General features: G+C 34.7%; 1 protein-coding gene across 1 annotated transcript in view; it reads right to left on the bottom strand.

The window, feature by feature from the left end:
* Positions 1-1,561: 1,561 nt before the first annotated feature.
* LOC113516340 (TWiK family of potassium channels protein 7-like) overlaps positions 1,562-19,234 on the bottom strand; it is a 127,303-nt gene continuing 109,630 nt past the window's right edge. Inside the window, exons 2-3 of the mRNA XM_026900759.3 lie at positions 3,617-4,272; positions 1,562-2,801 (exon numbers count right to left, since the gene is read on the bottom strand). Coding sequence (XP_026756560.1) covers positions 2,056-2,801; positions 3,617-4,166 — 1,296 coding nt within the window. The 5' untranslated portion in view covers positions 4,167-4,272 and the 3' untranslated portion in view covers positions 1,562-2,055. The remainder of the gene's footprint in view (positions 2,802-3,616; positions 4,273-19,234) is intronic.

The raw sequence follows: 19,234 nt of genomic DNA on the forward strand, positions 1-19,234 counted from the left end.
ATACTGTTTCGCCCATGATATCCCCCATGCGTTGCTATTCCTGAGGACTCAGGTTTTATTATATTATAGTATGATATAAACACGTAGTAGATAGATTATCCTTTGCAAACAAAAACGACTTGAAATATAACAAAATTGATGTTTCCAACACTGAAATAATAATTGAAAAAATAATTATTTTCATCTATAGGAACTGATTTAGTAATGAAAATATAGTTGCATAGTACATACGAATTAAAACTCCTTTAGAAAATCACTTAAAGATAATGAGAAATTACTCTGGAAAATTAAAAAGTTGCTTTACGTAAACCGTATTTGCATTCGTTGAATTCCCGTTAACCAAATATATTTAATGTGTCAACAAAGTTTTAGTCGCTATCAGTAGCTTGATCAAACTAATCAGAATCAGGTATACGGTGAACTAACTTTGATATGTTAACTGGTTACGAATAATTGGTATGGCATCTAAAACGGACCAAATATAGTCTCAGTGTGCCATGCGATAATAAATCAATACGTGCACGCGTTATCAAATCAGAATTTAATACCGACGTAGTGGTTTGGGGACGTCTAATCTGAATGCTGTAGGTACTTACTGTGCGCTCGTTTTGTTGGATAACGATATTATTATCTATCTTCATGACAAATTTATATCCGGAGTAAGCAGATACATTATTAATTATAAGATTTTATTGATTAATTTCAATGCTTAGAGGTAATGCATAGTGTATTCTGTAACATGGTGCTGATCAAACTATTGATGACTATCATTATCATCGTCATATCCTCCTTTAACTGTCCACTGCTGAACACAAGCCTCCTCCTTGGGGGGGTTTGCAAGTGGTTGCCATGCTTAACAGGCGGATTTGCATCCGCAGTTAGGTTTTAGAGATGTTTTAAGAGAGACGCTGCTGCCCATTCCACGCCTTCCCTTAGACGTCTCTTACGTCATCCACGGGAAAGTAAAGGCTGGCCTATTCTATGCGGGACCACATGGCTATTGATGGCTATAGACAATTGTTTTTACTTTTCATCAGGTGGTTCGTTAGTTAGTTTGTTATTCTAAGCGTAAAAAATGTACGCTGGTGATTGGCATTTGTGAGAATTTGAAAATTTACTTTTAAAAGTACTTGTACTTTTTACAGATTTTGTTATAAACTTTATGATATGCCTGCTTTTATTATGAAGTAGGTAAGCTTTTATATTACATATAAAACGTATTAATTTCCAAAAAATAGCTCCTCTAATCGTCGCAACATTAATATGTTACTAACACGGAAGTAATCATTATTGTTAAACCTATTAATTGTAAAAAGAATTTGCGAAGAAATCACTTAACTAAGAAATGTAGGTAAAAGGTTACTTTCAGCATATAAGTACGTAATACCCCTGTTGTTGCCGACGTCCACAGGTTGCAGTAATGTTTACCATCAGACGGACTGTATGCTTGTTGTCACCTTTGTACAAAGTTATGTCTTATAGGTAATAGATACTTACAATTCGCTTTTGTAGTTCTCTCTGTGTTTATCAGTGATTCAGTGAAAATAAATAATGAACAACATCATGTACAAAACTTCATATTTATTGTGTAACAAATTGTGTCCAAACCAACAAACCTATATCTACATGTACTGTGCGTCGTCGTCACATAAAGACGTCGTCGGCGAGTGCTTTGCCCTGAGGCCGGTCATCCTCAAATGTCACCATCTTGTCCCGAGTCTTACTACTGCCCACATTTTGTCCCTTTCCTTCCTGAACCTTACCCCTATCACCGAAAGAAGACAACTCACACAGTTCACCACCAACTCCGCTCAAGTTAAATTCGCTCAAACTCCGCGGCACAAAGTATTCTATACACTTTTCAGCGTGACCAGCCGACCGACGCACTGGGGTGTTCCTTTGAAAGCTTTCCTCCCCGTAATTCGAGGATTTTCGTCTCGGTAGACTGTTGAACTTCGTCGGGTTCAAACTATCGATTTTAAACGTCACCTGCTGACGTTTCTCTTGGCAGTTGGCGAACGCAACCGATGGCCCAGTGTCGGCCGTCTCTCGATGTCAGGATACAACCGACATCGATATTTTGTCGTCGCAAATTTTTTCCACACTATGCACTGCACGAGACTTCGAGCCTCCTGTACAAAGCGCCGTGAAATTTCTTAGAGCTGAGCTCATATCTTCTTGTATTAAATTGAAACACATAGCAATGATAACAATTCCTACTAAAATGTATATACAACATACTCCGATGGCTATATCTTCAGCTTTCGCTGATACGGTGCTTGCGTAATGTCCAGGTTTTAGATCACCGAAACCGATCGTCGCGAGACTCGAAAACGAGAAGTAGTACCCATCGATATAACTCCACTTTTCAGTAGTATGAAACACAATAGTGCCTAAAGCTATATATATTATGATAAGTAGTAAACTTAAGATAATTGGCACTCGCGTGTGGTCCCTACACGTCCAATGATAGCCTCCACTAAAACTGTCCAGATTGAGGGCGGCCTGGAATGGCGTACGGCCCTGTCGCTCGTTGCAGTATTTATCTCTTTTATCACAGTCGCTATACTGTTTGCATTCCGCACCAGGTACTGTATATCGACTCAAACAGTCGGCCTTCGAGTGAAAATTCCCATTCTTCAATGTTGAAGGACAAATCTTGGAGTAGAAGATCCTGAAATTCCTCGCGAGCGCTTCACCAATAGTTGAAAGGTAGAGCATAATAATTGGTATGCCGATGCATGCATACGCGACTGCTACTAGCTTGCCTATTGTAGACTGCGGTGTGACGTTCCCGTGACCTGGAACAAAAGAGTTAATTTGTTATTCATTATTCGTATAGCAGGCGACGTGGTGAATCGGGTTTTTCCGCTCCTTAAATATGGTTGAATACATTATGGCTTGATAATTTCCTAAATTTGCTCGTAGTTTTTGTCTAATATTTTCAAGATTTTCGCTGCAAGTTTGCTAGCTGTGCTTATAGTCATATTACAGATCATATTTTAAACATATTTACCGACTATTAAATGATATCAAAAGATTAGTTGATAAGAAGTAGATGTGGACACTTTTTATTATGAGAAATCTATGTGAACATCTGGGTGCATTACCCAGAATATTCAAACCTAACTTGACTAAATTAATATAGCAGTATTAACTGTAGATATAATTATTAAAACTGATTTATAATGATATTATTATATTATCATAACCAGAGGGAGAGTATGTACAAAAGTATTCTGCTTGGATATCTCTTTCCCATTCGTGTTTCTGCCATAAAACAGTTATGCTTGCATAGTTATTTTTGGTTTCATAACTGGAATATAGTAATAAAATTATAGGGTACAGATGCATAATACCTTGCTCTTCAGAAACGGCAAAGCATGAGGAGTATCATGGGCGACAGAGTAAGCTTTGTTATACTCATGGTACTGTTTATGTCTATAAATGATCGTTACCAGTTTTAATTAGGTGGGCCATCAGCTTATTTGTCAATCTAAGTAGCATAAAAATATAGTAAGATATCACGTAATAGGTACACAAATACCTTCTTCTTATAAAAATCATTCAGATATTGAAGAGTTCTGACAATTTGAGGTATATTAAATAGTCTTACCTATAGTAGTAATTAGTGTCAGAGCATACAGAAAGCTGCTTGAGAACGTCCATCTGTAATCACCTTCGTGGTGATAATTTGCTCTGTTTTCGAGTGTAGCACCTCCTCTGATTGTCTTGATTAGCACTTTCTGGAAATCCATTAACTCTTTCGCAGCCAGCTTCGTCCAGTTCTCTTTGTACAAGATATTCAAGTCTTCTGTTATAGACCAAAGTCTCTCCACAGTTTTGGAACGCAAATCATTGCTGGTACCCTGAGATTGACTGAGGTTAGGCTTCGATGCGGCCACAGCTGTTTCCTCTGTCACTGTGTTACCTTCTATTGCGAGAAATAAAAATCCACCGAGAAGGTTGTAAGTTAGAACAAGGAAGCAAATTGCTAAACAGGTCAAAGGGGAGGCTCTTCGTTTATGGACGCAACGGCAGCAGAAAAATTTGGAGTCATCGATGCCCCTTCTAGTTTGGAAGCAGCATTTCGGTTCTTCGACGAAGCCTATCTCAGTCTTGCAGTAGGCACGCTTCGAGAGCTCCCGGCTACCGTCTTCAAGCATGGTGCTAGCGGTTCATCTCGTATGGTTTACCGTACCTTGTACTTTTTGTGATGTCTTCTCTTTGTTCTGGGCATTGCTTGTGGGATATTCTTTGAAAGTTTTTAACCTGCAACAATAGAGAACAGAAATATTAATAATTTGTTATATTAACAAAAATACAAACAGCCACTTCAATCGTAATAAGATACCAATACGGGAGTAACTATATCTATTAAATAAAGATTTGTCAACCTTAATTTATGATTTCTAGAACAAGTCATATAACATACGCAAAAATAAAATAAAAAATCTATTTTACGATACTTGGAATGGTAAAGAAGCTAACAGTCTACCTGATTGAAAGTGATAATCGTTGACTATGTACATGAATAATACAATTACTTGAAAATATCCAACTTTTTACATAAAAATGTATTTTGTATTACAAATAACTTATAAATACTAGCATGCTTACTCCTCATTTTGTCGTTTCGACAAATTGTGTAGAAGAATCATAACGATTATTGCAATTCTATTTTATAATAATGACTTTAAGTACTGTACAGTTAAAGTGTAATGCCCCGTGAATAAACACACTAATAAAATATTATAGGGACTCATAATATTTTATTTTAAGCTTCCGAATGGATGAATATACACACTTGGCTTTTATATTTGCATTTCTTAGGTTAGATCATCGTTCGATAAGGTTTCACGAGAATTTTATGCATAACCCAAGCATTATATGCAAATTTTTCGCTTCAAAGTCACTCTATAATGTATATTTATCGATTGGGGGTCGGGTACGCCAACACGCATTCCTACTAACATGACCCATGTAAGAGTTTACATAGAGAGAGAGAGTTTAGTGCAGTTAAGATTTGCAAAACATTATACCTACTACTGGGAATGGCAGGCAAACTGATGGCTCGCCTGGTGTAGAGGTAGCCGTCATCTATTGGCATGAACAGCATTATATATGGAAAATACTTGGTGTTTCTCATGACTGCACATTACAGTTGGCAATAGAGACGTAAATGAAACGGAGCTTGCCTATGCAGATAAAGTTACGGTTTTCGCCTTTTAGTTATTGAAACATTGTTCTGGGTTATTCTGTATTGTATCGATCAACCATTAAACTTTAATTTTGTTTCGCTATACCTACATATCCCTAAATTTTTATATGTAATCTTTTATAACTAATTATGTCTTTTTGTATCAATGTATTTGCTAACGTTTCAATGCTGTGTACGTCTATAATTGATGCAGTATATTTTGATTTTTATTGAATGTTAATGTATGTATTTGTATTGTTGATATACCTAAACATATAAATAAACAGAAGATAACAAAACGTTTGAAAGAAATACAAGAATACGGAATCATGGATATGCGAGTATATTTCGCTTTAGAACAGCTTCAATCGTCACAAATGTAAAATGAGATCAACATGGGAGTAAATCCTGTCGACTCCAAACATAATTATGGGAATCTTTTCAGAATTGGTATCATAAGCTACAAAACATACAAGACCTTCTGCTTTTGGAAGTCATTTGAAAGTGAACATTATGTGATACATAGTGGTTTATTACCCTTACTTGATCCCAAAGCTCGTGAGTGTAAATTAGCCGACCCGACACCAAAAACTTGTGTCAATTTAAATTACTAATTCCTTGATTCATTAATAAATCAAATGGATTTAAGAGACGCCGGTAGGTTCGTCCCCGTCACACTGGCAAAGGAGGGTTTAATATTTAGTGGCCTCTGCAATCTGTCGACAAATTATAGGCATATTCAGTATTACACAATAACCAGTAGATAATGCTATTGGTTTTTTTTTTTTATATATATAACTTAGAATGGCAAACAAGCTGATGACATGAGCAAAACGATGGACATAACAAATGATATTGTCTCGTTCATGATACCCCCTATGTGTTGCCATTCCTGAGGACTCAGGTGTTATTCCTCTGTATCTTGTTTGATTATCTCATTTATTTATTTCGCTGCTTTAAAGTCTTATGCGTAGGGTCCGCGATAGCTCTAATGCTATCCTAGGGGTATTTGCGGATCGTCCAGACTGCCAGTATTTGAATCATTGCAAAATGATTCATATACTGGCTAACATACAAAAAAAAGTGGGTTAAGTTAATGATTTTTATAAAATTTATTTATAAATGTAAAAAAAAGTAATTTAAAATTTGATTTAATATTTTATAGTTGGTGCAAATTAATATTGTTAAAATTTTGTGGGCCCCGGTTGCCTTTATTAAAGAATTATTATTATATAAAAATATTTAAATTTGTCTATAAACGTAATGCTTCAAAACCTGTCATAATAGTTCGTGTAATGTTTTAATAGTTGTGTTAACAGTTAACAGAATTACATTTTGCTTTGCACAAAACCACTAACTTGAATCTTGAATACATCGATTAACGATGAGATGCTTCGTAAACATATTAATTCAAAATATTTGTATTAGCAATGATGATAAGGCAAAAATCTCAGCGTAATTATAGCTGCAGAGTACCCGTAGCGCTGACATTGTTGGTTTGTACGGGTATATTGAGAAATTCCAACCTCATAACTCTTAGTTGTTCAACCATATTTCAACTATATTATTACCTTCTATAGAATCTTTTATAATTGACATTATTTACAATTCTTCAGCGTTTGGTTTCGACAGAGAATAGACTACCCCTTCCTATCCAGTGGGTGTCGTAAGAGGCAACTAAGAGAATTTAATAGTCTAAAGATGGGCAGTAGCATCTCTCTTAAAACATCGCCAAAAACTAACTACACTTAACAACTCCCCTGCCAAGCGTGATAATGATTGGCAAAACCCTTATGGTGCGTTACGCCCAACAGTGGGCAGTTACCGGCTAATATAATATTAATATGTACAGTTCAAATTATATAAAAGAATGTAAACATCTATTTGAATTTAAAATATTACTGGCCGATAAAATTTTATGTGTCCATAAAGAAAAACTGGCAAATGGTGGATTTATTTCTGGAGCCATATTGTTTATGGAGTCGTAAACACAGTATGGATTAAACGGATCCAGCTAACATAGGTAGCTAATTCCTTTGAAATCCTCATAACAAGAGTAATGAACACTCAAATCAAACATCGATCTCAATGTGTAAACGCAGAAAGTTTCATTATTGGGAGTCTGAGATACGTTAATATCGGATATGTCGACATATAAACGGGTATTATTAATCAATTTAAAAAAGGCGTTGACAACAAATTAGAACGTGAAATGTTAAAATATAACGCTTCGTACGGGTAGACGGGTACTCGCTTTCTAATCTCATATCTCACTGGTAATGTAGCTTTCTATAGGTGAAAGAATTTTAAAAATCGATCAAGTATTTTTTCAATTTATCCATTAAAAGTATCATATCTTTTTTTACTCGTGTATATACCGTTTGTCATGCTACTCGTACGCGTTGATTTCAATAGTAGAAAGACCGTTTAAACAGGCCAAATTCTAAATGGCATATCAAAACAAAACATATGCAACTTTTTAAGTAAGGCGTTCAGGAATATAATTGTGAAATTTGCATCTAGTTTGGTACAGTGATTTAATACTTTTTGCATGATGCCAGAATAAACATACAGACAAATAGATAAATTTTCTAAGTAATATTATTTTAGTATCTACTGATCTTACAAAGGTCCTTCATATCAATTTTTATTATTTTCTACCATGTACAAGGCTTCATCTAATTACAATTTTATTATTTAAGTAAGAGAAGACAAAGTACATTTTTCTCCACAAAAAAAAAAAAAAAAAACAGTGACATCAATTATAACGAAATATATTAAGCAGTGATCTATGTAGCAATATCTAAATGGTAATCCATTTAAAATAAGAACAGTGAGATCGAAGAAAGAAAAGGAAGACACGAAGAAAAAAGATGGTATTACAATTACATGTACATAACAGAAAACCAATGCTTTTGACTAGAGATTTACATCCATAAGGTTCAGGTTCTAGTTCTATCGTTTCTATTCATAAAACGTCTATTGTTTTGGACTTATATGCAAAATAGTTACTTCAAAGCTGAAATCCTTCACACAAAACCAGCTATTGCTCCCTAATACAAGATTTAATGTTTTCTGGACAACTACAATGCATCCCAAATCTCTCAATTTAACAACTATGTTGCAAATTGGAGACATTTCGAGACGTAGCTAATTTGTATCTCTTACTCGTTCCAACAGGAACTGCTTTAACAGTTGTAAAATATACGATTACTACTTTTAAACTTACTCACTTATTCATAAAAATTCAAACCATTTATAAAGCTATTTCAGCTAATGTTGTTTTACCTTTCTCTTAAGTTTTAATTATTAATTTAAAAAAAGTGCCAAAATACTCTAATAGTTACAAGATTTCAATTAATAAAGTGGGCTTAAGCCAATTGGTTGCACAAAATCAAACATTGAGATAAATTATTCACCAGAATTAAGTTTGCTCTTTGGGAATTAATCGAATTTGATGTAGTAGTTTCTACGAAATGTCGGAACAAACGGGCAGATAGACAGATATACTAAAAATTATTCTTTTGATTTCTATTGCTCTTAATAAAATTGCTCATGTCTGATATACATTTTTAAAGATCTATGTCTAGTAACATTTATATTTTTATTATGCACTGGCTTCTTCATTCCAGTGACCTGGATTTTTTCATTATCCAGGATATCCATTCTATATACAACGTATATCCTAAACACAGTGATTGGTTAAACCGTTAAGGTGTTTAGAGGTCACAAGCGAACGAATTTACTTCCATATGTATGTATAAAATTAGTACTGGAGTCATCAAAAAGATTCCAATATCATTCAATTTGAGCTTACGTTCAGTAAACATACGTAATACGAAGGTCCACTGTTCTCCCACGGCGATTGAAGTATCGATTTCCTGTTAGTTTGTCCACGTAACATCCTAAACTTTTATCGGACCGTGTTGGTAAGGGGAATTGTAATGTCGCCCCTATTTCGTTTATATTGGTAATATCATATTTCGACTATAGTATTGTTGTTAGCTTTTGAAATGTGGAGTTTTTTACTTCTGTAATGATCTGAAGATGCGTAGCTTTATAATTATTAAAATCTATTTCACTGCACTATTGGATATTTTTAATCTTATCAAAAGAAAAAATATTTTTTAAACACTTTAAACGCCCTTTATATGCCCTCAGTTATTTTCTGTTTTCAATTATGCAATATCCACAATTCGTAATTAATAATTAAACGAGAAAATTGCTTTTTAAAATTATAGTTGAATTTATAATTTTCTCATTATGTTCGACTTTAAATCGCCAGCATGAAATGTTGACAAAATAAATTTAAAATATAAGGCATTAATATCAAAGCATGATGTATGCTTATATTTTAAAGGCATTTGAAAGGCTTGTAAACCCTTTTTTTCCTTAAGCCACATGAGAAGGTATTATAAAGTTGATCGAAAAACTTTTGACACCAGAGGGCGATACTTTAACATAATTTTCGTAGTACCGTATTATGAATAGATTTAAAAGAGATGAAAGAAAGTCTGTTTAAAACGCAAAATTTGAGTGTGTTGTTTCTTCTACCTATTCCAATAGAGAGGATCATTAAATATATAAAATAAAAAAAAAAAGACAAAATCGTATACAGTCGTTAACTGACCACTGCTGAACATAGGTTTAACCCATAAGAGGGGGGGGGGGGAGTTTTTGCAAGTAGTTGCCACTCTTGGCAGACGGATTGACAACAGAAGTTAGGATTTTGGTGATGTTTTAAGAAAGGCTCCGTAGCCCATCCCTCGATCTTCTTTAGTCAACTAGAGTTTTTTTAGTCACTTCTTACGATACCCACGATAAAGGAAGATGGTGTCCTACTTTAATCCGTGACCACACGGAAAAATACAAAAATACTATATATTATGATATGACACATAGGTAGATAGATAGATATATCGTCACAGTCGTAGAATACTGACGGATCTGACGAATATTACATATAAAGATCTGTCAGTATTCTACGACTATGACGATATATGTATATAGATAAAAATATTTGAAATTAGAAAGTTCTCGATTGTCTTAAAAGGCTGTAAATCCTCTTAGTTTGAGACAAATAACACTTTCATTATGCATCTGAATATAATAACCAAATCGCATAATACAAGAAAAATTCGCTATCGGCAAAACCTTTTCATGCCTCGTCCCACTAACGGCGCACTTTGGTTTTTTCCGCATTATTCCCATCCTATCTCATCCATGCTACTTAATATTTATGTCTGGAGATAATCTTGTAAACGCAGTGAAGTTGTTTTCCTTCTGTCGAGATCTCGTAACGTCTGTACGAATGTTTATTTCGTGTTTTTATGATGATTAATATTTTAAATTAACAATGTTTACTTCGTATTCGAGGTACTAATATTGTAAATGTGGAAGTAAGATATTTTTTGTTACCTCTTGTCTTCTAATATTGGCATTAAGAGTACTTCACGCCAGCATTACAGAACAATTGGTAACAAACAATGTAAACTCGTAAATATAAATAAACACAGTATTGCGAATAATATGGCGGTCATATTTTATTTTATTTTATTTTTAATGGTAAACAAGCTGACGGTCCACCTGATGGAAAGTGATAACCGTCGCCTATAGACATGTGCAGTACCATGGACATAACAGAGTATACTGTTTCGCCCATGATACCCCCTATGCGTTGCCATTCCTGAGGACTCGGGTGTTATTCCTCTGTACCCAGTAAATTCACACCAAATTCGACCCTTCAAACCGAAACACAGCCATGCAAACACAACTGATAAGATATAATATTTAAACATTTTTTTTTTTTATACAACTGAGGTGGCAATCAAGCTTACAGTCCACTTGATGGTAAGCAGTTACCGTAGCCTATGAACGCCTGCAATACCAGGGGTATTACGCGCACCTTGCCGATCCTAAAGGAACTTTTTTATCCCTTTTTTGAAGAACTCCATGCTGTAGTCTCTTGGAATAATAGATACATTATTAAAAGTACCTGTATGTGTAGTTTGGGTGGATATACGCTAGGGAATGAACAATTATATATATTAATGGAAGTCTCAAAAATAATAATATTTTTTTTTTTATAATTCTTTATTTAATAACAATTCACACCTAGTTACATCTACTAGCCACCGAACTAGGCTGAGCCTGTATCTCAGTGGTTAGTTAAAAACTTCCTTAAACTTAACATAAGACGAGTCTCAAAAATGATTAAAAATAGTTTTATATTTTCTGAAATTGGATTGATTACGATAAAATTTCGTATCCTCTTTACAAGTACCTATATAAATCTCTTTTCAGAAGGCTCTTTGGGCTCTAAAAACGTGTCCTTAGTAACACGAGTAGAGAAATAGAGGGCGTGAAAATATTAATATGCTAAGCTCAACACGAAAATACTTTTTTTTTTTATCAATACGAGAGTTTCCTTAGGGCAACTAAATCACGTATTTTTCTGTAATGGGATCTATCTCAGGCTACATTTTCGATTTCCCCATCCACTATAATAAAACCTACTTTTTCTTCTAATAAATAATACCTATCTATTGATTGCAAAAAAAAAAAAAACTTTAAATACATATTTTAAATAAACTATCGGGACTTAATGCGATGATAAATCTTTGCAAGCAAATAGTACCTCCATACATACTTTTTTATTAAAAAAAGAATAAATATAATTGACTATTCTAATAAAAATTTATACAATAGATTTTTAGATAGTGAAAATACAACGTAATATGCGGATAAAAATTAATCGGATTAGGATAATCACAATGAAAAACTATGAATTTTAATTATAAGTTAGTGGAACAGATTAAGTCAGGATTAAGGAAAAATTTAGACTTTTTTTTATGCAACTTAGAATGCTGAAACTAACTGAAACAACATAGAAAATAAACAAACAAGCTGACGGTCCACCTGATGGAAAGTGGTAACCGTCGCCTATAGACATATGCAGTACCATGGACATAACAGAGTATACTGTTTCGCCCATGATATCCCCTATGCGTTGCCATTCCTGTGAACTCAGGTGCTACTACTCTGTACCCTATAAATTCACTGCCATATCTCACCCTTCAATCCGAAACAGCCATGCAAACACACTGCTTCACGGTAGAAACACGAATGGGACAGAAGTACTCAAGCAAACGACTTTTGTAGGAAGTCTCCCTCTGGTAGATAACTTAATGGATTATATTATTTATAATTGGGCTACCACTCTCTATTACTGGCAATCCATTCATGTTGTATACCCTACTTTAAATTATAAATTAAAGTAGCCTTTTTTTGCAGTGTCAGGGTACCATTGACTGATGATAAGTAAGCATGGAGCCAGGTCAGTTGGTCCATCGTGAAGAATTCTCCAAGAATTAATTACGACGGTCTTCAGAGCGGATCTCGTGGAGATCGACCTAAGGGGATGAGTACCATCATTCTCGTCCCACTGATTTTCGTTATTAGCAATCTTCCCTCGGGACAATGAACTGATTATACCCTGTCAATAAGGTTGTTAAGCTGAAGAGATTTTCAACATTATTCCTTCTCAAGGCCGCCGACATAAATTGTAGCTTAGCAATTAATAAAAAAATAATTAAAAAAGAAAAACAAGCGATAATAATACTTTTCTGATAAATCTTTCATATCCTCTTAGGCAGTGTTTTTCAAAGTGTGGGTCGTGACCCCCTAATGAGTCCCCAAACCTCTACAAGGGGGCCGCGGAAAGTCGCGAAGGCGTAAAAAATAACGATTTCACAACGTAATCCATGTCTGTTTCAATAAATAAATAAATAATACATAATGAAGTACCTTATGTATTATTTATTTATCTATTATATTTAATCGGTACTTATGAAAATAAGTAAAAATATACGGATTTGATATTTGTAATATAACAAAACACATACAAGATAAAAACTGGGGTAAATAGGGAGTGCGCAAAATATTTTGATTGTTTGCAAAACACTGCTCTTAGGTTTTTGTTCCAAGTATTTTAATTAATATCCAGAAGAATCGAAGTCAGAAGAACATAAATGGTGTGTTTATTTTTCATTGAATGCTCCCCACAGTTTTTTTCAATGTTTGTTTCGTGAACTTCATTATTACACCATTCAATATGGCTGCTAAAATTTAACAACCTTTTGTTACTGAGAAAATGTAGGTACGTACAGGAAGTGTATGGCGAGACCCCGTGACATCATACATATGAAGTCGGCGCCCATTTTATATTGGAGTCCATTTTTATGTATAGAATATTAAGTATTGGTATATTAAATAAACGTTTATTATTGTAAAAGAATTGGGTTTAATATTTTATTATTACAATAAGATAATTCGATGTTAAACTAAATCTTGCTGGTTACTCTGTTTGAGTAATAGATTGTTATTTGCTTTTCTATTACAGTTAATTGTTTGGTATAGTAATTATTTAATACATGATATGTATGTTTATATTAGTCTAATCCTTTATTCAATAATGCACCGCCTACTTACGAGTATTTCTCGGTTTGGCCAATGGTTGACTGGTAGAGAACACCGTCCGGTGTTTAGTCCGCCAAATGTACATAGTTTTATTGTAAATTAAAGTTTAAATAAATAAATAATTTTAAGCGATTTTATAATGTACCCTGGTAAAATATAGACTGATTTTAAACCGACTTTATATAACAGTATCATATCGTATCGGTAAAGTCGTACGATTTAGGCCGTGCTCTGGTAAATTATAAAAAGTGCTCTTTTGACGTGTTCAAATTAGAGTCAAATTGAAAACATATCTTATAAAGAAAGCCATACAGTTCTGTAACACAGCCTTTAATGTGTTAAATGTTTGTTTAAAGCAAATTAATATTTTATTTTTCATTTAATATAATAAAATAATAATTAGACGATGTTTGTTCCGGTATCACAAAAATTGCTGCACCAAATTTTATGCGGTTTTCACAATTGTATTCCTGTAGGCTTAACTTAAAAATCTGGTCTATGTTTTAATTGATACGCTATCTGAAAGTGGCTACCTAATTCCAGATTATACATGTACGAAATTGCAGGTAAAATATACTTCAAATAGTATAATTAAGGTCCATTTGATGACTATTCCATGATCTGAGAATGATGAATGATTTATTTATTGTGATTATTGCAGTTTGGTAAGTAGTTAATAAATTCGTCACCATCATATCATATGAACGGTTGACTGTCCACTGCTGAACATAAGCCTCCCCCTTGGAGGGCTTTGTCAGTAGTTGCCATGCTTCGCAGGCGCATTGGCAACCGCAGTCAGGCTTTAAAGATCTTTTAAGAGAGACGCTGCTGCCCATTCCTGGCCTTCCTTAAGTCGGGTCTTACGACACCCACGGGAAAAGAAGGGGTGGTCTATTCTATGCCGGGATCACGCGGTCAAGTCAGTTAGGCTTGTCAGTTATTTCAATTTAAATAATTTAATCCATAATAGTCAATTCGGTTTTTCCAAAGGTCGTTCAACTACAGACGCAGGTGCAGAGTTGCTTAGACACGTATTTGCTGCATGGGAAACTAAAATGGATGTGATAGGTGTTTTTTGTGACCTTTCTAAGGCTTTTGATTGCGTTGATCATAATACATTGCTAAAAAAACTTGCTTTTTATGGCGTCAAAGACAATGCTTTAAATTTAATAAAATCTTATCTATCTGATAGAATACAGAAAGTGAAGATTAGCAACGCTACGTCTGACGGGTCACTTGTGCAAATGGGTGTACCTCAAGGATCTATTCTCGGTCCATTTTTATTCCTAGTTTACATTAATGATCTCCCATATGCCATGCAGGATAGATGCGGCATAGTATTATTTGCAGATGATACTTCATTGATTTTTAAAGTTAATAGAATGACTAATAATTATGACGATGTAAATAGTGCTTTGCGGCGTCTCCTGCACTGGTTTACAACTAACAATCTTATGTTAAACGCTAAAAAAACAAAATGTGTTAATTTCTCTCTGTCTAAAAGTTTTAATACTAATTGCAATATTAAATTAAATGACGAATCTCTCGAATTTATAGAATCTACTGTCTTTCTAGGAATCACACTAGATAATAAAACACAATGGGGTGCACAAATTCAAAGCCTTGCAGCGAAACTAAGTTCAGCAGCTTTTGCCGTGCGTAAGGTTAGACAGTACACTGATACTGATACTGCTAGATTAGTCTATTTTAGTTATTTTCATAGTTTACTCTCTTATGGAATATTACTATGGGGAAAAGCGGCAGATATTAAGAATATATTCATATTACAAAAACGTGCCGTTCGAGCGATCTACTGTATGAAGAGTCGTGACTCATTAAGAGAGAAATTCAAAGAGGCAAATATTCTCACCGTTGCTTCTCAATTTATATATTCAAATATCCTATATGTTCATAAAAATCTTGACTTATTTCCAAAAAACAGCAATATTCATAATATTAATACTAGATTTAAAGACAAACTTGCTGTCCCCAAGTATCGTTTAGAAAAAGTTAATAGGTCTTTTATGGGAATAGGTATAAAAATTTACAATAAGATACCAAAGGATATGTTGGAATTACCCTTAAATAAATTCAAAACATCTGTTAAATCATATTTACTGAGTAAAGCCTATTACTCACTAAACGATTACTTGAATGACGAGTGTGCATGGCAATAGTTGTTCATGCACTGAATTTTCATTTAATGTTAGACATAGACACCTATATAAATATACATTGTAAATAAACTGGCTTTAAAAAAAAAAGTAATTCAATTGAGTTTCTTGCCAGTTCTTCTCAATTGGATCTATATACCGAACTGGAAGGTAGGGAAAAAAATAAAATTATAATGTAAAAATTTGACGTTCATAAGCGGCTAAAATGTCCTACATGAATAAATGATTTTTGAATTTGAATTTGAATTTGAATTTAGGCCAAGTAGACGATACACGCACACGCACACGCACACGCACACGCACACGCACACGCACACGCACACACACACGCACACGCACACGCACACGCACACGCACTCGCACACGCACACGCACACGCACACGCACACGCACACGCACACGCACACGCACACGCACACGCACACGCACACGCACACATAGTCTGTATTTTGTAATTAACTTTGCCTAAGTTATATACTAGAAATAAGTTTTAATGTTAAGTTTATTCTTGCACTTTATATCTTATTATTATTATCTGTGTATTATAACACTAATTGGTTGCCTTGTATTTGTGTAGTCCATGGAGATGGGGCACTGGTGACTTGTAACACAGGTTCTTCAAAACCTACCGCAAGCATCAGTCTCTCACAAAATTGGCCTTCATATCAAATTGTACCTCAAGTTGTCACTTTATACTACCTTTTGTGAAGAGAAAATAAACCATTCATTGATTCATTTGTCTTTATTAAACGAATAGAAATAAAAACTTTCAGAATTTATATCTTTCTGTCTGACTGTATGTTTATTTTAGCATTCCGCCATTCAGTTATTATTATTTTTTTTTACAACGCTGGGGGCAATCGAGCATGCGGCTCACCTGATGGTAAGTGACTACCGCCGCCCATGATCACCCACAATACCAGCGGCATTGCAGGTGTGCTGCCGGCCTTTTAAAAAGGAATATACTCTTTTCTTGAAGGTTATGTTGTCGTATCGGTTCGGAAATACTGCTGCTGGAAGTCGATTCCAAAGAATGGTTGAGCGTGGAAGAAAATGCCTTGAAAAACGCACGGTGGAGGACCGCCACTCGTCCAGATGATTGGGATGAAACTTTAGTTTGTGGCGGGTTGTACGGTGGTGAAAATCAGCAGCAAGTTATATAATATAATACAAATATATAAATAATAATAATAAATTATGTTTCGATTTTAATTATTTCATATTGCAAGTCAATTTTTAGATTGATACTCTTAATTCTAATGTTTATTTTCCGCTTCGCCAATTGTCTGTCAACTGTTTTCTCGATTAAAAACATTTTAATATTTCGACTCCGCGGCTTGTGGCCGTGAAAATTTGGCGGGGGGCGCCTACCGCCGGCACCGGGATTAATTTGGTTTGCTGATGTTGATGGTATTTTCCTTTATCGGCGAGTTGGTCAGAAGTTTAAATTAAAATAAAGTTTGCTCTTTAACTTATAAAAAAAATAAGTTAAAGATTACAATCGGCAGTACATATATATATATATATATATTTATAAATAAGTTCAAGAGATTGCGATAGAAGCAGCAAGGTTTAAATTATTATTGACATGATAAAATGTAAATGAATATTCACCGTCACCGAGACACGTAATCGAATAAAAGTTACAGAAGTAACACAAATAAATATGACGGTCCCGGCATAGAATGAGCTATCCTTCCTGTCTCGTGGGTGTCGTAAGAGGCAACTACGGGAACTTGGTCGAGGGATATACAGCAGCGTCCCTCTTAAAACATCTCCAAAGCCCAACTACGGTTGCCAACCTGTCTGCCAAGCGTGGCAACTATTAGCAACACCCCCTTATGGAGAAGGTCGATGCCCAGCAGTGGACAGTTAATGGCTTTTATAATAATAATAAAATAATGTTATTTAACATATTTCTGCCTTCACTGTCTATATTAATTTTTTTATTTATTTTGCACTAGCGACCCGCCCCGGCTTCGCACGGGTTCTTCTTTTGTTGACATTTCTAAGGTGTACAATACTGTAGTGCATTATTTTGATTTATCTAGTGGAGTTCAGCCAGCGTTTGCAATGTAAGCGCTAAATAATGTGTTTATTTACATCACATTAGAAACCTCTAAATTTGTCAGTGTTCCTCTACTATATTATGCATGTATTATACATATGAACCTTCCTCTTGAATCACTCTATCTATTAAAAGAAAAACGTATCAAAATTCGTTGCGTAGTTTTAAAGATTTAAGCATACATAGGGACGGACAGACAGCGACAGCGACTTTGTTTATACTATATAGTGATTCGTATTTTGAAGTTCCGTTAAAAAATCACAATACAGTGAAGTATAGAAACTAATATGCCTGCAGATGGCGTTTTATGTCACAACGGTGAAAAGCTTGTTTGCCATTCTAAGTTGCATAAAAAGGCTTAAAACAAACTCAGCATATAACTGCAGAGTGCAAGTTGCACTGATATTCTGTTGTTACCTTGTTGTTCTCGACACGTTTACCCGTCGATTATTTTATTCCTGAACGAACCATAAATTTGATTCTTATGGTTTATAGTTTAAGATATTTACATTCTTAAAGAAATACAATTAATTTACACGAGAAAGTATAAAGTTTTACTAATAGGAATACATTAGAAATGACGGTAGAATAGTTAGAAAAGTAAAAAGGACATGTAATGAAATTAAAATCAATGTTCATGTGGGCGGGTAACATAAAAGACAACATCGACACAACTCCAACTACTTGCAGGTAGAACTTCAACTGTTATTAGCAATTATTATAAAAGTAACATCTAGTAAGTATAATTAATACAAAAAATTAGAAATTGGTATTACGTATGTATGAGTTTGTATGTTAAAATTATTGATACTCATCATTCAAGTGTTATTTATTATTTTAGAAAATTCACATCTCCCCTCTTAGGGAGAGGAGATGGCAAACTAACCCCCGGCAGAGCAGCACAGTCGGCCGGAGTTCAGGGCCCCAGGGATAGAAACCGGCGTACAATGCGGACAGATTCTAGGAGCACCGCTTTCTGCATCTTTCCCGGGAGTGAGCCGCCTCGGAATCCCAACCGTCTGAGATGTTGTTCCAGACTGGTTGGAATAAGACCGTTCACCGACATAACGATTGGAATGATTTCGGTGGATGTCACTCCCCCACATTTCGGTCACCTCGTATACGTTATTATTAGTATTATTTATTATTTTACTACAAAAAGAAGAAAGCTGTAAAAATTTATTTATTGTATAGTTGATGATTCCATTACAATAATGTATATGGCAGTGTGGTCCCGGCATAGAATAGGCCACCCTTTCGTTTCTCGTGGATGTCGTAAGAGGCGACTAAGGAAGGGCGGGGGATGGGCAGCAG

The sequence above is a fragment of the Galleria mellonella genome, unplaced genomic scaffold, assembly GCF_026898425.1.
Source record: "Galleria mellonella isolate WM207_F2 unplaced genomic scaffold, CSIRO_AGI_GalMel_v1 utg312, whole genome shotgun sequence".
In the NCBI taxonomy this organism is placed as follows: Eukaryota; Metazoa; Arthropoda; class Insecta; order Lepidoptera; family Pyralidae; genus Galleria; species Galleria mellonella.